This window comes from Rhyacophila brunnea, unplaced genomic scaffold (assembly GCF_057557595.1).
Source record: "Rhyacophila brunnea isolate RB1 unplaced genomic scaffold, BYU_Rbru_1.0 scaffold_24, whole genome shotgun sequence".
In the NCBI taxonomy this organism is placed as follows: Eukaryota; Metazoa; Arthropoda; class Insecta; order Trichoptera; family Rhyacophilidae; genus Rhyacophila; species Rhyacophila brunnea.
This window is the reverse complement of record NW_028232904.1, coordinates 23,273,969-23,294,554: the sequence shown is the minus strand read 5'-3', so window position 1 is coordinate 23,294,554 and position 20,586 is coordinate 23,273,969. Positions and strand designations below refer to the sequence as shown.

The 20,586-nt window shown below is 31.5% G+C and overlaps 1 protein-coding gene across 1 annotated transcript in view; it reads left to right on the top strand.

Annotated features, from left to right (window-relative positions):
• Positions 1–20,586, top strand: part of LOC147069230 (neuroligin-1-like) — a 253,110-nt gene that overhangs the window by 144,804 nt on the left and 87,720 nt on the right. The window contains exons 6-8 of the mRNA XM_085951636.1: positions 5,978–6,134; positions 6,559–6,567; positions 6,811–7,026. Of these exons, the coding sequence (XP_085807762.1) occupies positions 5,978–6,134; positions 6,559–6,567; positions 6,811–7,026 (382 nt within the window). The remainder of the gene's footprint in view (positions 1–5,977; positions 6,135–6,558; positions 6,568–6,810; positions 7,027–20,586) is intronic.

The following is a 20,586-nucleotide window of genomic DNA, read 5'->3' as shown; positions in this document are numbered from 1 at the left end:
ACATTCGTGCATATCCCATTTAAGGCTATACCTCAGTTGAGGCATGCTCTAAAATGATCGTGGCTAGGCGATGCGCGGATTGCGGGTCGCAGGTGCAAATGACGCATGCCGAACGAAATATAATTCGTTATATAAATCCAACATGCTTCCATTTAATGTTCTATTAGTAAAATTAATAATATATTTGTAGCTGCAGAATAATAAGCGATCAGATATCTATTGTTTATAAAAATATATCAAGTTACTTTGCAGTAAAATATTCCCAAGCCATTTCCAGTAAACAACTCAAGCTAGACCATCAAGTTGATTCGGCGAAATCAAAGACGGTGTAATATTACATACCACAATACTTTATTAGTAATACGGCGTATCGAGCTGAATAATCACTTTTAATGTATTATATTTTTGCACAACTGTAAATAACAAATAATAATTCTTTTCGCTGTTCAATTTAAAACGCTGATTTTATATTTAGTTTAATATGATTATGTAACAGAGTTTAATGCTAAATGTACTAACTTTTATTGTATAAATAACGAAGAACAATTTATCTCAATGTCACTCGAATCAGAGTAATTAGCTAGTAACTATCATGTATAATATACTATTGTACCGATACGCTGCTAATAAATCTCACCCCGCTACATCCTCTCCATCCATCATCATCATCATCCTCTACCTACACATCGAACACCACACACCGAGTGACCCCCAACATATTCATTGATATGTTTTATTTTTAAAGTAAATGGGTAACGTTTTTAGTCATCTTTACACGATTTACGAAATATTACGCCCGTTGCATTCACGAAACAAATTGACGTGTTTCCAGCTCGACGTTCTCTCTCCGAATGCCAGTAAGTCCAAAATTTCGTCGCGCCTATAGTTGAAAATTATTTGCCGTTTCACTGATGTATCGTCTTAAGGCAGACTGATGTGAGATTCTTCTGGCAGTGCGAGCGACTCATTTAGGTGTTGGTACAATTAAACTAACACCGATGCAAAGTGATTTTGTCGTGGCCATAATGCTAGAAGAATCTGTCATTTTTCTAACTGCTACCATGTATGAATATATACCTACATATTACACTGATTCAAATATTTTAGTTCCAGATTATATCAGCTCGAACGGCGCAATAGCCAATAGCTGGTTTGACCGATTTGATCATGTCTCACATACATTAAAATTTCATTGTACATTATCAAATTTTTTTCACATAATGTGGTTTGCATCTTATAGCTCTCCATTACATAGACATGTTGGTCAAGTGAGAAGCTCAAACACCTTGGCAGTATATCCACTGTGGCTAGTCAAAAATTTTGTGGTGTTAGACCAGGAGTCAAACCGGTTATCTCAAATCTCAAAAAAATAAAATGACAAATATGTGTGCCACCCCTTATTAAAGGCATCCCCTTTTCACTGCCATAACTTTGGTGCTGTATAAAATAAACATAAATCAAGGTGATGTTAGATTACATTATTCAGCTACAATAAACTATCCATCTAAATTATACCTAACTAACTTGAAATTCAATATCATTTTTTTAATACTATTACTGTCAAATATTCCTAAGTAATATAATACTCGTATCTCTTACTCCTTTATCGTAATTCCTTTGTAGCTTATTTAACAAATTACTAGAAAAATTCATAAATCCTATCAGAATATTTATAAATTAACACGATATTCTTGTAAAAAAAATATCGGTGTATGTACTTATGTACGCGCGTTAGAAGTTATACCTCTTTGGCGTAACAAAACAAAAACAAATTTTGTGATAACCTAGATTCTTCGACTAGCTCTTAATTGTCTTGTTAAATAATTACACACTCAAGAAAAAGGACCGCTTATTGGAACGCCCGTTGGTTTATTTCTATACACTTAAACTTATATTACTAAATCATATAATGGTTTCTCGTTGTTTTTATTTTTAAAGTACCAAATGTCAATCTGACGTTTAATCATTTGTTTACGTAAGGAATTGCAAATGACCGACAATAATAAATTCGTTTCCTAGGCAACGGAACAATTCTTCGTGCATATTATAATAATAAATTCGCTGCCTAGGCAACGGAATAGACTATAATATTATACTGTATAATTGTCACGATTGCATGTTCATACTGTGGCGTAAAGGCAGTGCGTTCGGCTGATAACCGATCTATCGTGGTTCGAATATAATCGGGTGCGATTTTTTTCGTGTAAAAAATAAATTATGTGTTACATGTCACACGCCAAAAATATACTGTGATCTGATTTCCCAAACGCGCCAAAAACAGTATTTCAAAAATTGTCTTACCTAAGTGAGAAAAATACATACCTACTATAAATACAATAATGAAATATTTCATAACCGTTCCCACTTACGTCTCGCTTCAAAATGTATAATTAATATGAATTCTCTTTGAAGACATTCTAGCAACATGACTACTCAGGCATGCACTTTATCCCAAAGGAACGTAATAATTTATAATATGCATTTGACTTTTGAAACAAACTTTCGCAATTCTGACTTAAACTGCAGAAGTTTAATTGACAAAATATTCTCCTTAACCAGTTAAGATTAAAACTTTTAATGTGACTTCTATATGAAGTTTATAGAATTAGTTTTTTTATTGATAGTTTGATATGATTAACCGTTTACTGAGCTTCAAGAATAGATATTTGCGGTGAATACTTGCTGTATTAGGAGTCACAATGGAATCCTAAATTCAGACAATAAAGCATTTCATTATTTTGAACATGAAGAAACTGAATCCGACACGTGGAATTTTAACCTGACCTGCTTGTTCATCTTGGTTTCCCAAAAAGCCTTCCGCAGGATAAACAACGAAGTTACGAAATGCGAGCATGATCTACGATTCTTAGAGATTCTGCACTAGGGAGCGAACATATTGTATTAACTCTTAATTGTACGGTTTGGCCTTTTAGCAACAAATTGTATCATTCTATATATTTTTTGATGTGAATGAAATTTTATTTTAATGCATAATTTTGCAAATTTGCGACATTTCAAACTATTTTGATATAGCCAATGCCATCTGTGTAAATTATCAAATAATATCTTTTTTCGATGCCTAGAAAACTGTTTTACCATAAACATGCTACTTAACCGATTTTGTTTGGACATTTAAAGAAATAAATCATTTCTGCATTAATTTAGTCTCTGCATTTCGGCTTTGAAAGTTGACGAATTCGTATGTACGCGAAAATCCGCATTTGTAAATAAATAAAAAAAAAATGTACAGAAGATTAAAATTGGTTGAATAAAAATATCTACACATCAAATTAATAAGGTGTATACATTAGTTTTTTATATTTGTTATCATTTGGTGTTGTATTTTGTCATACTGAAATGTAAGATTTCATAATGTCGTAAATCTGCGATACTACGCAGTAACATACAAAATTTAATGAAATTTTCGAAAAACAATTTTTTTATTATTGTTCCTTCATTCACAAGGCATTTTGACACCAAAAAAAAAAAAAAAAATTTTCAAAAAAAAAAAAAACATTCAGTAAAGAGTTAAAACTTGCAGTTCTCTGCAGTTGATAAAGTTTGCTGATAAAATAAAATATAGATTTTATTCTTAGGTGTTACTTTTTTATAGTAGTCTTTGAGTTATTTAGAATCATGGAAGTAGTAAAAACATTGATCAAATCTCAAATAGTTCAATATCAGAGATAGTACTCATTTTTTAACCAGCTTAGATAGAAATAATAATAATCGTCTATTCAATTCTAAACTATCCTAAACGCCAATTTTTCCAAATAGGTTTTTTTACACCAATCGATTCTCTATGAATTTTCCAACATTTCTGTATAAAGCATAGGATTATATTGAATTTAAGAAACAATTATTTTCATGCCACTTTTATGCCACAAGTATCCTAAGTGACATTATTTGCCAATGTATTGAATTTTTCATAAATTTGAAATTGGAAACAATTCCCCAAAATTTATTGATATTTTAAACACAAAAAATGATTTTTTGATAATTTGATATTACAGAACTAAATCGAATGATAGGAAAGTATAGGTTCATAATTTTTAAATTTCGCTTTCCTGCACATTTTATGATTTGGCGTTTAGAATAGTTTAGAATTGATTAGACGATATATCGATAAGGGTAGAGGGTGTCAGCTCACTTTGAGACATTACATAATATTATCTTCTGTTACCTGCGATTATTCTAACGTTTGTTTTTTTACCAACCCCTAAAGCGACAACAGTAAACATCTTTAAGTAAGATGTGGAGACCTCTTTTTGCCGATATGAATATTGCATGAGGCACCGTGCATCTACTATGTGTCAAAAAGGTCAACAATATGTATATTGTATGCAAAATTTGAACAGACACCTGGGACGCCATTTTTTTTTTGAATTCTCGCACGTAAACCTACAAAGAAAAAATACTTTATTGTAGAAATATTATATTTTTTTTACCTCAATAAAGTTTTGACGCTACTATATCGGCACTTGGAAATAATAATATTATTTCAAGCCAGACAGGCAATGGGGAAATTTTTGTTTTAATATAAATTCATACCATAATAATATTATTATTAATACTATCGACCGAAGGTACATACTTGATGAAATTTGAATTTACATCCATTAGAATAATAATATTATGTTGTATTTTTTTGCTTTTAAGTAAATCACGAGTAAACGTGTATTATTGAAAGACTTTATCTGCAAATATTAATTGTTACACATTAACCTAATCTAACCCATTGATACGTAATATTGTTAAATTTTTATTCATAAAAATATAATTTAATCTTTGCTTTTCAATGAGGTTTTCATTGATTTTTTAAAAATAATTTAATAACACGAACTAATTTTGTAATTCTACATTATTATTCCACGTTGTCTATTGTATATTTTCATCGAACCAGGGTCGATCCACTAGTGCATGAAGGTTTTCATTCTTCTCAGCCTCTAGTTTTTCTACCTAGTTAGTATATCTACCAAAATTTATGAGTAATTTTTAGCACCGTTCGGGTACCACTGTAAGACTGCCTTTGTTCAACGATTATCCACTACATACGCGTTTTTTGCTATTTTTCATCTGCTTAGCGACCTCTATCACATCGCGTACCCTTTATTCATTGGTGTATTTTTTAGTGTCTCCGCGTTATACCCAACACGCACCTTTCCATTCCACATTGCACTGTTTATATATTTTTTTTGATTTTTCTTCCATAAAAGTTCAATATTTCACAAGATTTGCACAGCCAACTAACCGGCTAATTATTTTTCAGAATCTTTCAGTCTCTTTTGTATGGAAGATGATAATCTAGACATTTTCCAGACCTCTGGAACTTAGAATAGTAATATGGCATTATTATTAGTCGTATCTGGAAATTTGTACGTAAACAGTTCACCGCAGGACACATATTCGTGTGCCGCAGTACGTGAAACATGAGTCTGTGTAACATTTAATCAAATGACAAGTTCTTCTTTGAACATTTCACCGTGGATTATATTTGTACGTATGCTACAACATGTGGCAAATTTTATGAGATGTCTTTACTAAGTAGGGTTAGGTTAGGTTAAGTTAGGGTTAATTTAATTGGAACAATAGTATTTGCAAACTATCGCGGCATTTTTTAAGATACTCGTACGTACAAATTTATTCCACGGTGAAATTTTCAACGAAGAACTCGTTATTTGATAAAATGTTATACAAACTCATTTTTCACGTACTGCGGCACACGAATAAGTGTCTCACGATGAACTGCATACGTACAACTTACAAGTAACCATTATTTGTATACTTATGCTTAAATAAATGTGTACCGTAAGTATGATTGGCTAGAAGAATGTATTATTTTTTTGATCACTGTCTGTCTACTGTATCAGGTGTCTTCCTAGATTCAGCGGGAAACTACTATTTTTTTTAAATGTGTGAGTATTCGATACGTATAGCAACTTGGGTGGACAATAATGGAAACATGTTTTTGTTGCAGATACAGGGGACTTGATACCCAACCAAGAGAACAACATTTATGATTACACGGGGAACTCTGGAGACCAGTTTCATCCACGGTTCAAGCCGCCCCAGAACGCCATCAATATCCTCAACCATGTCTTGCTGAGGAAAAGCGCTGTCGCTCAGCTGACGAAGTAAGTTTTATGATATTAGTATATTTAACAATATCATTAAAATTATGAGTATTTGGTAATCATACTACTAAATGAGTCACACACTTTAATATGTCACAATATAAGTAAGTAAGTTTTGTTGTCAAAACAAAACAATAGACCGATGATGATTGTCAGCGTTTCCTCATTCATAACTAGATCAATTAATAGGCTGTGTTATGATTTGTTAATTATGACAAAATGTATTGTAATATTATAATATGTACTGCATTTATATAAATTGGAAGCATAATTCACGATTCTTCACTCACTCATCGAGTCCGTCTATTATTCCGTCTCACTATTGTCATAAATCCTTCACTGGACATATTCAACCATCATTTCACTGGAATTAAGTCTCAGTTTATTAATATAATAAATCTCTTGATCACATCGACCTCACCAGTACATCATTACTCGCGATTATTATCACAAGCTGTCATCCTTATTATTATATTTATTTATTCTGATATCAATAAAAAACTATCCTCCAAAACAACAAAACAACCCTGACTTTATATCTCTTCCACCTCATCTACCGCCAAAGTGTTGACCCCGACGTGATGTCATCATCCCCAAAAATATAAGACACGTTTATTAAATTTGATAATATGTTAAATCTGACATTTACACGACGTGTTTAAATCTAATTTATTTCTAGGTATGACCTAATGCTCGGCGTCACGAGAGCAGAAGCCTACTTCGCCTTCAGTGGTGACGACGTCCAGTATGGCATCGAGGCTGATAGAAGGTCCAAGATCCTGAGGACCTTTGTTAAAAATACCTACAGTTACCATCTCTCCGAGATTCTCGCTACAATAGTAAATGAATATACTGACTGGGAGAGGCCAGTTCAGCATCCAATCAACATCAGGTAAGCCTTTTGATTATTGACAATATACTAGATCAGTTTCTTTAGCTGCAGATGAGGATCAAACATTTATTTTATGAATAAGATCTGGTATCCTTCACTGTCCTGGTTAATGTTTTATACTTAAAGTTAGCAACCCGTCCAAGACTTATAAAAATTAATTCTAGCCTTTTTTATGCCTCACGAGATTATTATGGCAGTATCTGGAGTTTTAGATGAGGATTTTTAACGACTCACGTTGAATGTAGAGCAAAGTTTTTACTAAAATCTATGTAATATCAATAATGTGTTGCTTTGTATTTAATAATTAATTAAATAAATGTCACTGTGTGTTTATTTTTTTAGATTATGCAAATCAATCGACAGTTAGCTAGTAATTTGATTTTAAAGTTGAACGAAATAGCTCGCAAAATTAGTATATGCGGCTTGTTGATCACGGATTTATTGATCGAAGAAACTCGCTAAAGGTATAGAACCGGCTAATAACCGTTTTATTTGTAATATTTCAAATAAATTTGGACAAAGACAATCAATTTTGTTAATTCATGGTACCTAGTTTGGTTTATAACTAGCGTCAGAAGTTAACTATTCAAATTATTGATCAAAATAAAATAACATTGAAGTTCTAAATCAGCTTTATCTAGTTTTTCTTATCCTCTAGCGAATGTGTTTTCTACTGGATTCTGCCACCCGTTCAATAAATTTATGTGGATCTATCTATTACACGCATTTGACTTAATATGGTGTAATAATAATCTGTCCTAAGAATTGGGTATTATGACGCAAGCATAGAATTAACAGCCTCAAACTGATTTGGAATTATTATTATAACATCATCATGATTGTGACATCTCATGGTAGGTCTTGACTTTCTCCAACAACTCTCTCGGCGATGGTATAGTGAAATTTTCGTGATTCTATACCCATTTTTTTGGTCGATCGATTTATCATTGTGAATTATTTCTTGAGCGCCAATTCTGACATGACAATATTATCAATATATACCTTTCAACGTCTATAATCTACATCATGTACCACTTAGATTTTCAAAGAAAATAATGATTATATTAATAAAATTAATACTTTCGATTCCAATTCTAATGGATTTAACCCTTTATAGGTCATAAGCGAAAAACGGATAGTTTTGAGACCGGCAACATTAAGGTCTATATTTCTATAATTTTACAAGTTATAAACACTCTTATGAGTTTTAATCATTCTCAGATAATGCACAGAGGTCTTGAATCTGACCAATCGCCCTGAAGTTCGCACATATTGAGTTTATTACGAAAAATGTGTTCCGGTCAGTTATCGACATGATAGCTGCCAGTTTTTCAACAACAGTGTTTTTAAGTTCTTGTTTTTTGAAAATTTTGACTTGTTTACTGAAAACAAAGTATGCACATTTATACTATACATACAAATATATAGTTTTTTGTATTTTACCTATAAATTGTATGTGTTATAGTAAAATAATATCAAATTATTGAGTGGCATGTCGGAAATCTAACCTCAAATTGTATAATTTGGATCCTTTTTGATTTACATAATATAAACACTAAAAATAATTTCTAACTTTTACAATTACTAGTTAGTTTTTGTGGATAATTAGTCGCTATCGAGTTATTTGATGATATGTGTCATTCTTTGAAAAAATGTTTTCCATAAAAATCGCGGGTAAAAATAATTGTTTTTGTTTTCATTCAAACTGTAATAATTTTTTGAAATACTTATCTCAGAATGAAATAAAATAGTTATGGAATGTTATATGTATAAGAAGAAGCCTATATTGCCGAACAAAATTTTGTTTTTATTGTCTGAGGATGGAAAATGGGAGAAGCGGAGGTTTTAGTGCGAAAGACCTTGAAGACATGGGTAAAGACGCATCCCTGAGATTATTTGAAGGAATAACAGAATACCAATGTGTGTTGGATAATGAAAAAAAACCTATTACACATCTTCACTTTAGAAACAAGTTGGCTGATCAGCTGATAGGATCTTTTACTTCACGAAAAAGGCTTGGTCGACGTCCATTTCCTGACAATATCAATTCAAATCATTATCCAGAAAAATGTACACTTCGTAGATGTGGTTATTGAAGCACTATGCTGAAAGTGATACGAAGCTCAGTAACAAATTGCAAAGTATCCCTTTGCATACCGTGTTTTATGCCGTATCAATTATCTGAACAAAAGAAAAAGCCAACAAGGCCTTAGAAATGTTTATTATTTTGAGAAATTTCTCTAAAATTGATAAAGTAATTATTATTGTTACAGAAATAAATGAAATTATAATTTTTTCCTAAAAAAAATTATTAAAAAAAAATTTTGTGAACAAATATTTTTTTTACCTAAATGGACACCGGTCAGAAAACTGACCGCTGAGAAATCGATAATTACGAAAAAATTATATACATTTCAAAAAAAAAATATTTTTTCTGTTCATCAAAATGAATATAGAATACATAAAAAAAATAATTAAGCACATATCTTTAAAAAAAAAGCTGTCCTATAAAGGGTTAGGGTTTGTACTATTATTCGTTTTTTGAGACCACGGTTTCGCCTTTCGGCATCTTCAGGCACTGTGTACACTCATCAAAAAGCAAATACATACTGACAACGAATACTATTAAATTTACTCTACCTTATATAACAAAGCAATACAATAATGTAGGTAAAAACTGTATCACCTACCTGTTAAGTCAAGGATCACAATAAAAAGATGTAACAAACAAATTATGAATAGTTGAAGTGTTTGTAAAAAACCCCACACCTTATCAGTAACTATACACTCGATAAGCGTATAATAAATTGTCAATACCTAATAATAGATCATTAGTAATTATAAAGAATAAATAATTACAAGATAAAAAGAACTTTTTATATAAAACGTTCTTAAATTTTCTTTTGAATCATATAAACTTGACTTGACTAGCTTAAACGATTAAAAATTTTGTACTTGATAGAAATACTGAATAATGAAATGTCATTTCATATTGATTTCCATAGTAACGCACGTATATATTAATACATAATTTAGTTGTTAGGACCTCCTAGCAACCAATAATGGTATTGATATAACTTTTCATACAAAACAGAATTAACTGAAAAAATGAATTCAATTCTACTTAAAGATAGCTAAAAGTATTAAAAAATGCATTGGCATCGTGTTCTGATATATTCAAAAAGTTTCAAATATCTAGCTAGTCGGTAAGTTACTTAAAAATCAATTGCAAGATTTGTACCGCACAAATAAGAATACGAGCTTATAATAACGGTGTAAATACTACACTCAAGCGGTGTAAAATTTTCTATTCTGAGAACAATAGCAATGCATTATATTAATTATATTAACATTATAATAATTGAATATACTCGTACAATAAAACATGGATTTCGGTGATTTATCTTGATGGAAAATATTCCAAAATATTTGAAAAATATTATTATAATGAACGTTTTGGAGTGTTTCAAAGATACCTAGCTCTTATATTATGCGCATAAAAAATGTCAACCTCTCAGAGTTAAAAGTGTATACGTGCCTGAAAATATATAAAGCTTTTAGCGTGAAAGATCCTTCAGGTTGAAAAGTGACAGCTCGTAGACGGATGACATTGGTAATTTAGTGCGCGCTGCAAATCCGTATCGACAAAGCGACTTCTGACGGAGTATCTGCTTGACGTTTATGCAGTGACTGCTACGGATATGCTACGTTGGCTCTACGTTAACGCTACGATTTTGCTACGCTGTCTCTACGCCAGTGCTACGAAAATGCTACGGTTTTTTCTTATCGATGAATTATTTTAAACTACAAATGCCTACGAAGAACAAATACAATATTAATATAACATCACATCATAGATTTACATAGATAATGTCTAGTAACCTCACCGGGAATTCCCACAGTATAAGAGTTCTATACGCATTGGGCTACACGGGTATGACGGTAAAGTAATAGTAATTTTAAGTCTGTGCTCTAGTTCATAAACAAATTATCACCTGAAAAGATTAACACCTACATACATTATAAACTTAATAATATCGACCGAGGATACTTGGTGGAATTTGAATTTAAATAATTCTAATTGATTTGTAGCTGTCAGTATATTAGCGATCAAATATCTATTTGTAATGTATCAAATTACCCGACTGCAATAATGTATTCCCAGCGAATCACATTCCAGTAAACAACTTTTATCTGTATCAGCAGATTGGATGGCGATATGAAATACGCTATCGAAATGGAAAAGTAGTCGAATATCCATTCCCATAGTCTCATATTATATTATGACTGTAATAATAAATTAAGTTCACAAGCTACTCGAATTTAAACCGCTGACTCGTTCAAGATAATTATGTACTGGAATATAATGTTTATGTATTACTTTTGACTATAAATAACGAATAATGATTTATCAAAATGTCATTCGAAGATACGTTTCCAGTCTGTTACCATCGCAATCTCTATATCGCTTCGCCCAACATCTAATAGTACCGAGGTGCGGACCCCGGCTCCATACCTATCATAAGTTTAGTATTGTAACATGAACTGCTGTAACATACTATTGTACCAACCATTACGCTGCTAATAAAAAATACTCCTGCATACATCTCCGATTTCTCCATCATCATCCTCAAGACCCCAAGGATTAAATTTTTTTACTATTAAATTTAAGTCAATTTTTGGCATATTTAAGCACTATACGGTAAATACACACTCTATCCAATTGAGTGTTTACAAGCGAGACTATAATTTTGTGTTTATTATGGTATTGATATAAAATATATATAATATATGTGGATGTACATATAATATAATACATATATGTGGGTATGTGTGTATTTATGTGTAGGTATGTGTATATAAAAAGTTAGTATATACGTTTAACTAAAATTAGTTATTAAAGCTTGTCATTTTAGTACTTACAGCGATTGCTACATTCAGTTTAATCTAATTATCAATTAGGTAGAGGTTTTTACGAATCCTTCAACTATTCATAATTTCTTTGTTTTATTTAAAAATTTTAGACTTGATCGTTAACTTAATAGGTAGGTAATAAGGTTTTTGACCACTTTATTGTATTCATTTATTATAAATAGTTAGAATTAACCGTATTCGTTGACGCCTACGATGGCCGAGTGGCTTAAGTACTCGTCGTGGGTCCCAGGTTCGAATCCTGGCCTGGCAAATACGCATTGTTTTTTTAATTTGTGTTTGGAGTCAGAGTATGGATCTAATAGGTTAGGGAAAGTGGTTAATATCCATTCCTCGTAAAAACAAAATCTGTTAATATAACCTGTATGATCTAAGAATTGAACATGATGAAACAGTAGCAGTATTTGTTGTCAGTGTATATTTACCATTGGTGAGTGCGCATAGTGCCTGAAGATGCCGAAAAACGAGACCCGGATGGTAAAAATTACTGAAATAGAATAGTATTACTAGAGATAGTTTAATTAAATTATCAAGAATTGAAATTGAAATTACCCTCACTCGATAGTGCCAATTAATAATTGTTTAAATAATTAGCCAAATGAAATTTAAAAAAACTCTTCCAAGCATTCACCCCTTAATAACACCGTGCATATTATTATATACTACTTTTATTAGCTTTTATAATAATATGACCAGGGGATGAAGGGATTTCTGGTAGTTTTTTTTATAAATACTGTCTTAAGTTTATTTCCAAATATGGACTTATTTTGGTTTATCTATTTTTATATCATTCTGCGATCAATCACCCGTAACGGTTAAAAATATTCTACAACAATATAATCATAATATCATTATGTACGTTGAATTTATTGACAATAATTCAGTCAGTTAATAGTTTAAAAACTTTTTACTTTTGATTTATTATTTCCCATTTATAAAGTTTGTTTTTATTAAAAGTTGCTCTTTTACTGTAGCACTCATATCCACTGTGACTGTGTAGTAGTATCGAACCGTTATACCAATAAATAAGAGATGAATAGCTACTGCTTTTCTTCACAATGGTTCCATTCATAAGAGATTTATTTGCCTTTTCAATAAGGATAGGACACCGCACCGCTCGGAAAATTGTGTCAACCCGGATCTGACGGTATGCGCACATAACATCAATGATTTAAGATCATATTGAGATTTAATTAACTATTTTTGAAGTTAAACTTCTTTAGGCGCGCTTGGAAAATCAGATCAGATTGTATTTTTGGCGTATGACATGTAACACATAATTTCGTCACTGTTCTGGCAGACACTAATTCGAAAAAAATACGTATTGAGTTAGTTATACCAAAATATTCCTTATTTCAAACTTTACCGTCTGGAAACCTTCTTAATAAATAAACAGTCTTTATTTTAAAGTCATCCTTTTTACGATTACTTAATAAACTCACATGATAGACCATTTCAAACATTTTAAAAACTTCAAAGTCAAATTACTCAAAACTAGTATTCTCCAGTTAGTGTGTTCTGCCAGAACAGAGACGATTTATTTTTTCACACAAAAATTAACGCACTCGATGGGATTCGAACTGGTTATCAGCCAAACGCACTACCATTACGCCACAGAATGATACTCTAATAGTATAATATTATAGTTTAAAATTTTTTCCGTTGCCTAGGCAGCGAATTTATTATTGTCGGCCATTTGCAATTCCTTACGTAAACAAACTATTAAACGTCATAGTGGCAGTTACTTTAAAAATAAAAACAACGATAAATAATTATATAATTGAGTATTATAAGTTAAAGTATATAGAAATAAACCAACGGCGTTCCAAAAAGCGGTCCTTTCTCTTGTGTGTGTAATTTAACAAGATAATTAAGAGCTAGTCGAAGAATCTAGTTTATCACAAGTTTTGCTTTTGGTTTGTTACGCCAAAGAAGTATAACTTTTAAGGCGCGTACATAACTACACACACCGATTTCATTTTATTTTACGAATAATTCACAAGATTTAAGAATGTAACATTTAAATTATTGAACATACATAATTTATACACTCGTATTGTCCTAAAATATAATTTTATTTCAAATAGGCATTTTTGCTCTAGTTATGTATTTTATAGCTATAGACTATTTTTTTTGAACGAATAATTCACAAGATATAAAATATAACATTCATTATGTGAACTCATATAAAACATACATAATTTTAAAAACACTTCTGAGAAAATATGTTATAAACAATAGAAAAAATCTTTTTGAAAAAAGTAAGACACCCCGCAGGAATCGAACTTGCATTTCTCAGGTATCGCGCCCATGCACATATACCACTATACTTAAGGAGTCATACTTAATTGCGACAAATTTTATCTAATGGCTTTTAATACTCAATGACGTGCTTTCCAAATTGAGCTACTATTGGCGATCGGCTTTTATATTTTTTTATTGATTAATTATAATACTTATGTTCTCAGAAGTGTTTTTTTAAAATTATGTTTGTTCAATAATTAGAATGTTACATTCCTAAATCTTGTGAATTATTATTTGAATAAAAAAAATACTCAATTAAAAATAATAAGCGATTAGTTCAAGTAAGTTAGAACTAAAAATCTTGGAGTGATCCGTGACTTCGGTTAGTAATTAAAGTAATACCTAATTTAATTTAAAATTCAAAATCCAATCGCCAATAGTAGCTCAATTTGAAAAGCGCTTATGTTTGGGCTCGACACTTGAAAGATGGAGGTTCGATTCCTGCGGGTTGTCTTATTTTTTTCAAAAAAAAATTTTCTATTGGTAATAATATATTTTTTTAGAAATGTTTTCAAAACTATGTATGTTCATATTGAGATTAATAAATTATAAAACTAGTTGTCCGGAACTACCTCTATTGGAACAAATTGTATATGGTGTGAGATTTACTGTGTATTAGTACGTCACCCTATCGCGCTACAATGATGGGACATAGAACAAGGTTACGCCACTTCTTTCGGTCCATCGCCATGTCTTGCACCTTCTGTAGCACTGCTACAGGGTGAGGGAGGTTTGGCCATGGCGACGGAATTCTTTAGGTTGTCCTATAAGGCGCCCTAATAATGTAATCTACCTCCCTTTCAATAGTAAAAATAAAATTGGTGGAGGTATATACCTATTGGAAATTTTTGATTTTAGTTAGTATATTACATACAAGTAGAATAATAGTACCTATCATAATTATATCCATCAAAAATTGAATAGTACATAAATTAATAACGTTTAGCTTGCCCACTCCAGACGTAATTTCTTAGAAAACTGAATACAAACTTATCATAAGTCGATAGATAAAATACATTAAAAAATGAGGACATCCAAGTCATTCTGATGAACCTATATCACCATTACATGCCTGCAGATATATCCAATCACTTGCATACTATGCATAGTGCATTTAAATTTCTTGGAAGTAGGTAGTTCAACTTGCCCACACTCCATGCATCGTTGTGAGATAAGCAATAGTTACATATAAGAAAAATTTTCATAATTAAGTTGACAGAGAAAATACATTTTAAAATTCTCAGGGCACCCAAGTTGTTCTGACAAGATCTAAACTTCATATCAACCAATAAGTAAAATACGTTTTCAAGATGTCACTGTCTGAGATTAGAGAACAAATTGTCATAATAAGGAAACGTAGTTTGTATCTAAGCGACGATGTTCATTTGTTTTTGTTTTTAATCTTGTAAAAAATGAGTGTATAGTAATATATTATACAGCTGACATTAGAAACAACATTCTATTGTTTCTATTTTTAAATTTGCCTGTATGATAACCAGCAAGCTTATTTAAACTACGAAACACCACCATATCTTTGAAATATGTTTTTGGTATCAAGATGTTTTCACAATCTACGAGGATAACAATTGCAAGGTAACACCGTAGTTCCGTCAAATAGTCATGTTAAATTATTGCAGCAAAATTTGACCAGAGTAATGTTCAGCGCGCAAAATATTACTGAATTTTATTAATTGAATGTCAAAGTGACGTTTAACTAACCCAAAAATTCATAGTGCATGGCTCAAAGCACCACATATTTAATTTAACACTTAACCAAGGGAGAGGCCACCCTATTAAAATATTGTAATATTGCAATGCTGTCATTTTATTCTGGTCATTACAATGTCAACAGAACAGAATCAGATAGATTGCAAAGTTTTTTTTTTATTAAAATTTGAACATGGAAAAAATTGGAACATGATGCAAAAAATGCCATTCAATTTAATTTCGTAATGACACTAATAATAGTTAGTTTCTAAAAATGCTACTTAATTGAAGTAAAGGTTAGTTACCTAACGCTATTATATACTGATATTTAGAATCCTTCCATTGAGAAAAAAGGTTAGTTAAGTAAAACAGTAATCTTTTATCTGTGTCACATCGGTATGCAATGGTATAAGTATTTTGACTGAAATTGGTGTTTCATTTTTAAATATTATAATATGTAGTTTTTCATAATTTCAACATTAAACACCATAGAGTATTGCCAAACGTAGGTTCTATACATTGTAGTACAATGCTGTAATTTTATTTGCCTAAAAATGTAAAATACTATAATTTTACGCCAAATATGCCAAAGTGATAACTGAATTGGTTAACCACAACGCTTGGATTATGGTGGTTCTGGAATCAAATTCTATTCGGTATAAAAGTTTCCTGTGTTATAAATTTTGGGTAGTGAGTTTTTTTGCATGGTTTAGTTCTGGGTTCAGTTTTTATAGTTATCCTCGTCATTGGATAAATATGATAAGGTAAATCGGAGAACTAATTAAATACATTGTTAGACTTGATAAATACCCCATTTACACGTGCAAAGATGTACTACTGATAATACGTATTATCACGGCCATAACAAAAAATGCACGTGTAAATACGTATTATAGTGCAAATTGTAAGATTGTTTGCACGAATCAAAAAAGATCGAAAGCTTCTTAATTTTTACGTGACAATTATTGAAATTTGTTCTATATCCGCTAATAGAACGATAGTGGGGAACCTGCCAGTAAAAAAAACAACCTACACCGCGCAGACTCATTATGAGGTTAACCAATTTTCACAACCTGTCAGATAGTACTATAAAATGACAATATCGCGTCTCGTTTACTCTTGAAACATGAGGTTGGCAGACAGTCAGCAGTGTTACGTGTAAACAGTTATTATCGCGATTGCTTAAAATACATACTATTGCTGTAAGTAAATCAATGAATGTGTACAGGCGCTATTAGTACTGAATAGTAAATATCAAAGAAAACCCACGAGAGTACTATATATTATGATGACGACGATACTGAGTAAATGGCAATGGCTAGATCTCGAGATACTTAACTCTACGGTTTCATGACATTTATCCCAATTATGAATGATTTTAGAGTTATGAATGGATTACGTTGGAATATATTATTATTTGAATGTTGCACAGCGTGATTAACTCAACAGCTGGTTAAACCGTTTTGAATTGTGATTATATTGAGATGCATGGCGCGTACCTACTGTCACGGTGTCACGGTGACAAATTTAGTCTATGGTTTCATCATTTTGCAGAGTATTTTTAACGAACATGATCTCTGTAAATTCAATGATGGAGTAACCTAGTAACGAGCCTCTGTAAATTAAATAATATTTTGCACAGAACACAAACTGCAGACCATAGATAATAGAAGACAATCTTGTAGAAAATACATAGTGCCAACCTCTAAAAACAATCAACACGCGATTTTGACATGATTCAAATATTTGTAGGCATTAGAAAATAATAAAAAAACGTTCATTGACTCATGCAGGTGTCGATACAGTGCAGTACAGCGTGAGGTGACCTCATTGTTGTTTTGGTGATTTCGGCAGATTTTGCTAACTGACAATGTTCGTTTAAAGATTCAAAGTGTGCTACGGGATGGGAACATCAGTCTGATAACCTTTTAAACACCAAGAAAAACGACGTTACACACTTCTTTCCCGTAGCTGCAGCCTACTGTGATGTCACGTGATAGTACACGATATGTACCATAATATATTTCGCGCTTTATATTGTCCTCAAGATATTTCTATTTTCAAAGAATAATATGGTTAGTATCATACGAATCAAATTTATATACTGATATATTAATATCTAGTGTATTCTGATTTAAGGGTTAACATTTTTCTCTATTGATAGCGTTTTCCAATATACCTAAAGCTCGGCTGTCAACAAATACCTATGCCGTAATGCCAAGTCAGTGAAATAAATTGATTTCGGAAAATATAATTATAATCATTATGAAATGAACGTTGAAATATCAGCAAGTCACACTGGCGCCGTTTTTCAAAAATTTATGCCGTTCGTAATTAAAGGTCTCATTAATTTTTGAAGCACCGCTTTGCTAGGCGAAATGAGTTTTTTTTCTTTTCTAGCCCCTCCGAAAAAAAGGGAATTGTGATGGAATTTTCGCAAAGGTTTTTTCCGTTTTTTTTCTCTCTCGTGTTATAAAAGGTAAGCTTTTTTTAATGTGAAAGGGTTGGTCGGGTCAGTCTTGTGTGTGTTTTTTTAAATACGTGTTCTAGCGTTTTTTATAATTAGTTACGTATAATTTTTATAATGGGATATAATATTATCGGGCAACCCTGTCAAAAGTTTATCTGGGGAAACATTTTTTTATATTCCACAGACATACACTAGTCTGAATATTTAATATAAATTTACGATTGGACTATACTTAGAGCGATTGATGTGCCTATTTTTTTTATTATAACCAGTATTTTTTTATAATATTTGATAGTCTTTTAGAGACCTTCAAATAGGTGCACATTGTTTTTGACATTTCACGTTTTACGTAATTTACAGCCAAGCGTTTTTCCAATGTAAGTCAAAACTAAAAGTGAGCTTTGTATAATGTTTGCAATACTTAATGGAGATTTTAAGTGGGGTCGAATTATTGATAGCAATTTTTTGCGTTGATACATTTTAAGATAATTATAAGATAAGATAATTATGAGCGTAGTTATACACAAAGCAGCCGAGCCACACAAACCTCAAACAGAGATAGAAGCACTTTTATGGAAATTGTGTTTCTTTAAATCAGCAAAGCCTCTGTATACTGTGTATACTTTTTGAATGATAGATATTATATATATGTATGATTTTGTATAACTTTTGAAGAGATAAAAGCATATAATCTATGAAATTTTGGTGTTTTAGCAGTCCAGGTGTTTTGAGTAAAATGATTTTTTTAGAATGTGCATTCTGCAGAATGCAGCCATCTCTTATTTTTGTAAGAAAAGTCTTTATTTTTAATATTTTCTTTAAAAATAGCCTTCTAAGTTACTAAATTATTATGGGAATTTCAAAATTCTGAAAATAATTCGAAAAACTTGTAAATTATACATCAATATTTAGCTGCCTGGCACTATTTTTTATATGAAAAATCTGTATATTATATTATATATAATAAAATGAAAAACATATAACGTAATTGAGAAAATAATGTTTATTATTTGAATGTAGAAAAACACACCTTACAGTCACAATTTTAAAAAATTACGTAAGTACATAATATTATCATTTGGCTGCTTTTTGCAGAACGAATATTGCATATTTTTAGAACGCATTTATATGACATTTTTGTATGACAGCAGCTTGGTTGCTTTATGCAAATCGAAAATGTCATATTCTGCGATTTGCAAAATCTTTAAAACGCATTTATATGAGATGTTTGTATGACAGCAGCTTGGCTGATTTGTGCAGAACGTAAAACAAACGTGTGAGATTATGGAAATCACAATAACTCATTTTTTTCAAAATTGTGGCTTGGCTGCTTTGTGCATAACTACGCTCATTTAAGGTATTTACCGATTATGTGTCATCAGCACTGAATAGAGGCCACCAGGTTGACTGTTCTTACAATGACTTCTCGAAAGCATTTAACAAAATCGATCACGACATCCTGATGGAAAAACTCCAACTTATTGGATTGTCGGATCGATTTTTGAAGCTATTCGGGAGTTATTTTAGGAACCGTCAACAATACGTATCGTACGGCCTTTATCAGTCACAGACCTTTTACACATTTTCTGGTGTCCCTCAAGGCTCAAACTTAGGGCCGTTTCTGTTCACGATTTTTATAAATGACATAGCATTGGTAATAAAAAATGCTATGTTTTTGTTGTTCGCTGATGACTTGAAACTCTTTTTGGAAGTTGTTGCCTTGGACGATTGTCGTCAGCTCCAACTTGATATAGATAATATATTAAATTGGGGCAGGCATAACAAACTAGAATTTAATATTGATAAATGCAATCTTTCATCGTTTACCAGAGCCTCAAAAAAGTTGTTTTTCCAATACTCGATGCATGGCAGAGTTCTGTCACGAATATCATCTGTAAGGGATCTTGGCATTACGTTTGAGAGTAAACTGATATTTATTAGCCATATAGTTATCATTTGTAACAAGGCGCTTAAATTGTTGGGCTTCGTCATGCGTACTTCCCGGGTCTTTTCAGATGTTACGGTATTAAAACTTTTATTTAATTCTTTAGTTTGAAGCAGACTTGAGAGTGGGTCTATTGTTTGGGTACCGCATCAGTTGAAGTATCGCCTTATGGTGGCCTCTCCACAGAGAAATCAATCTCAAG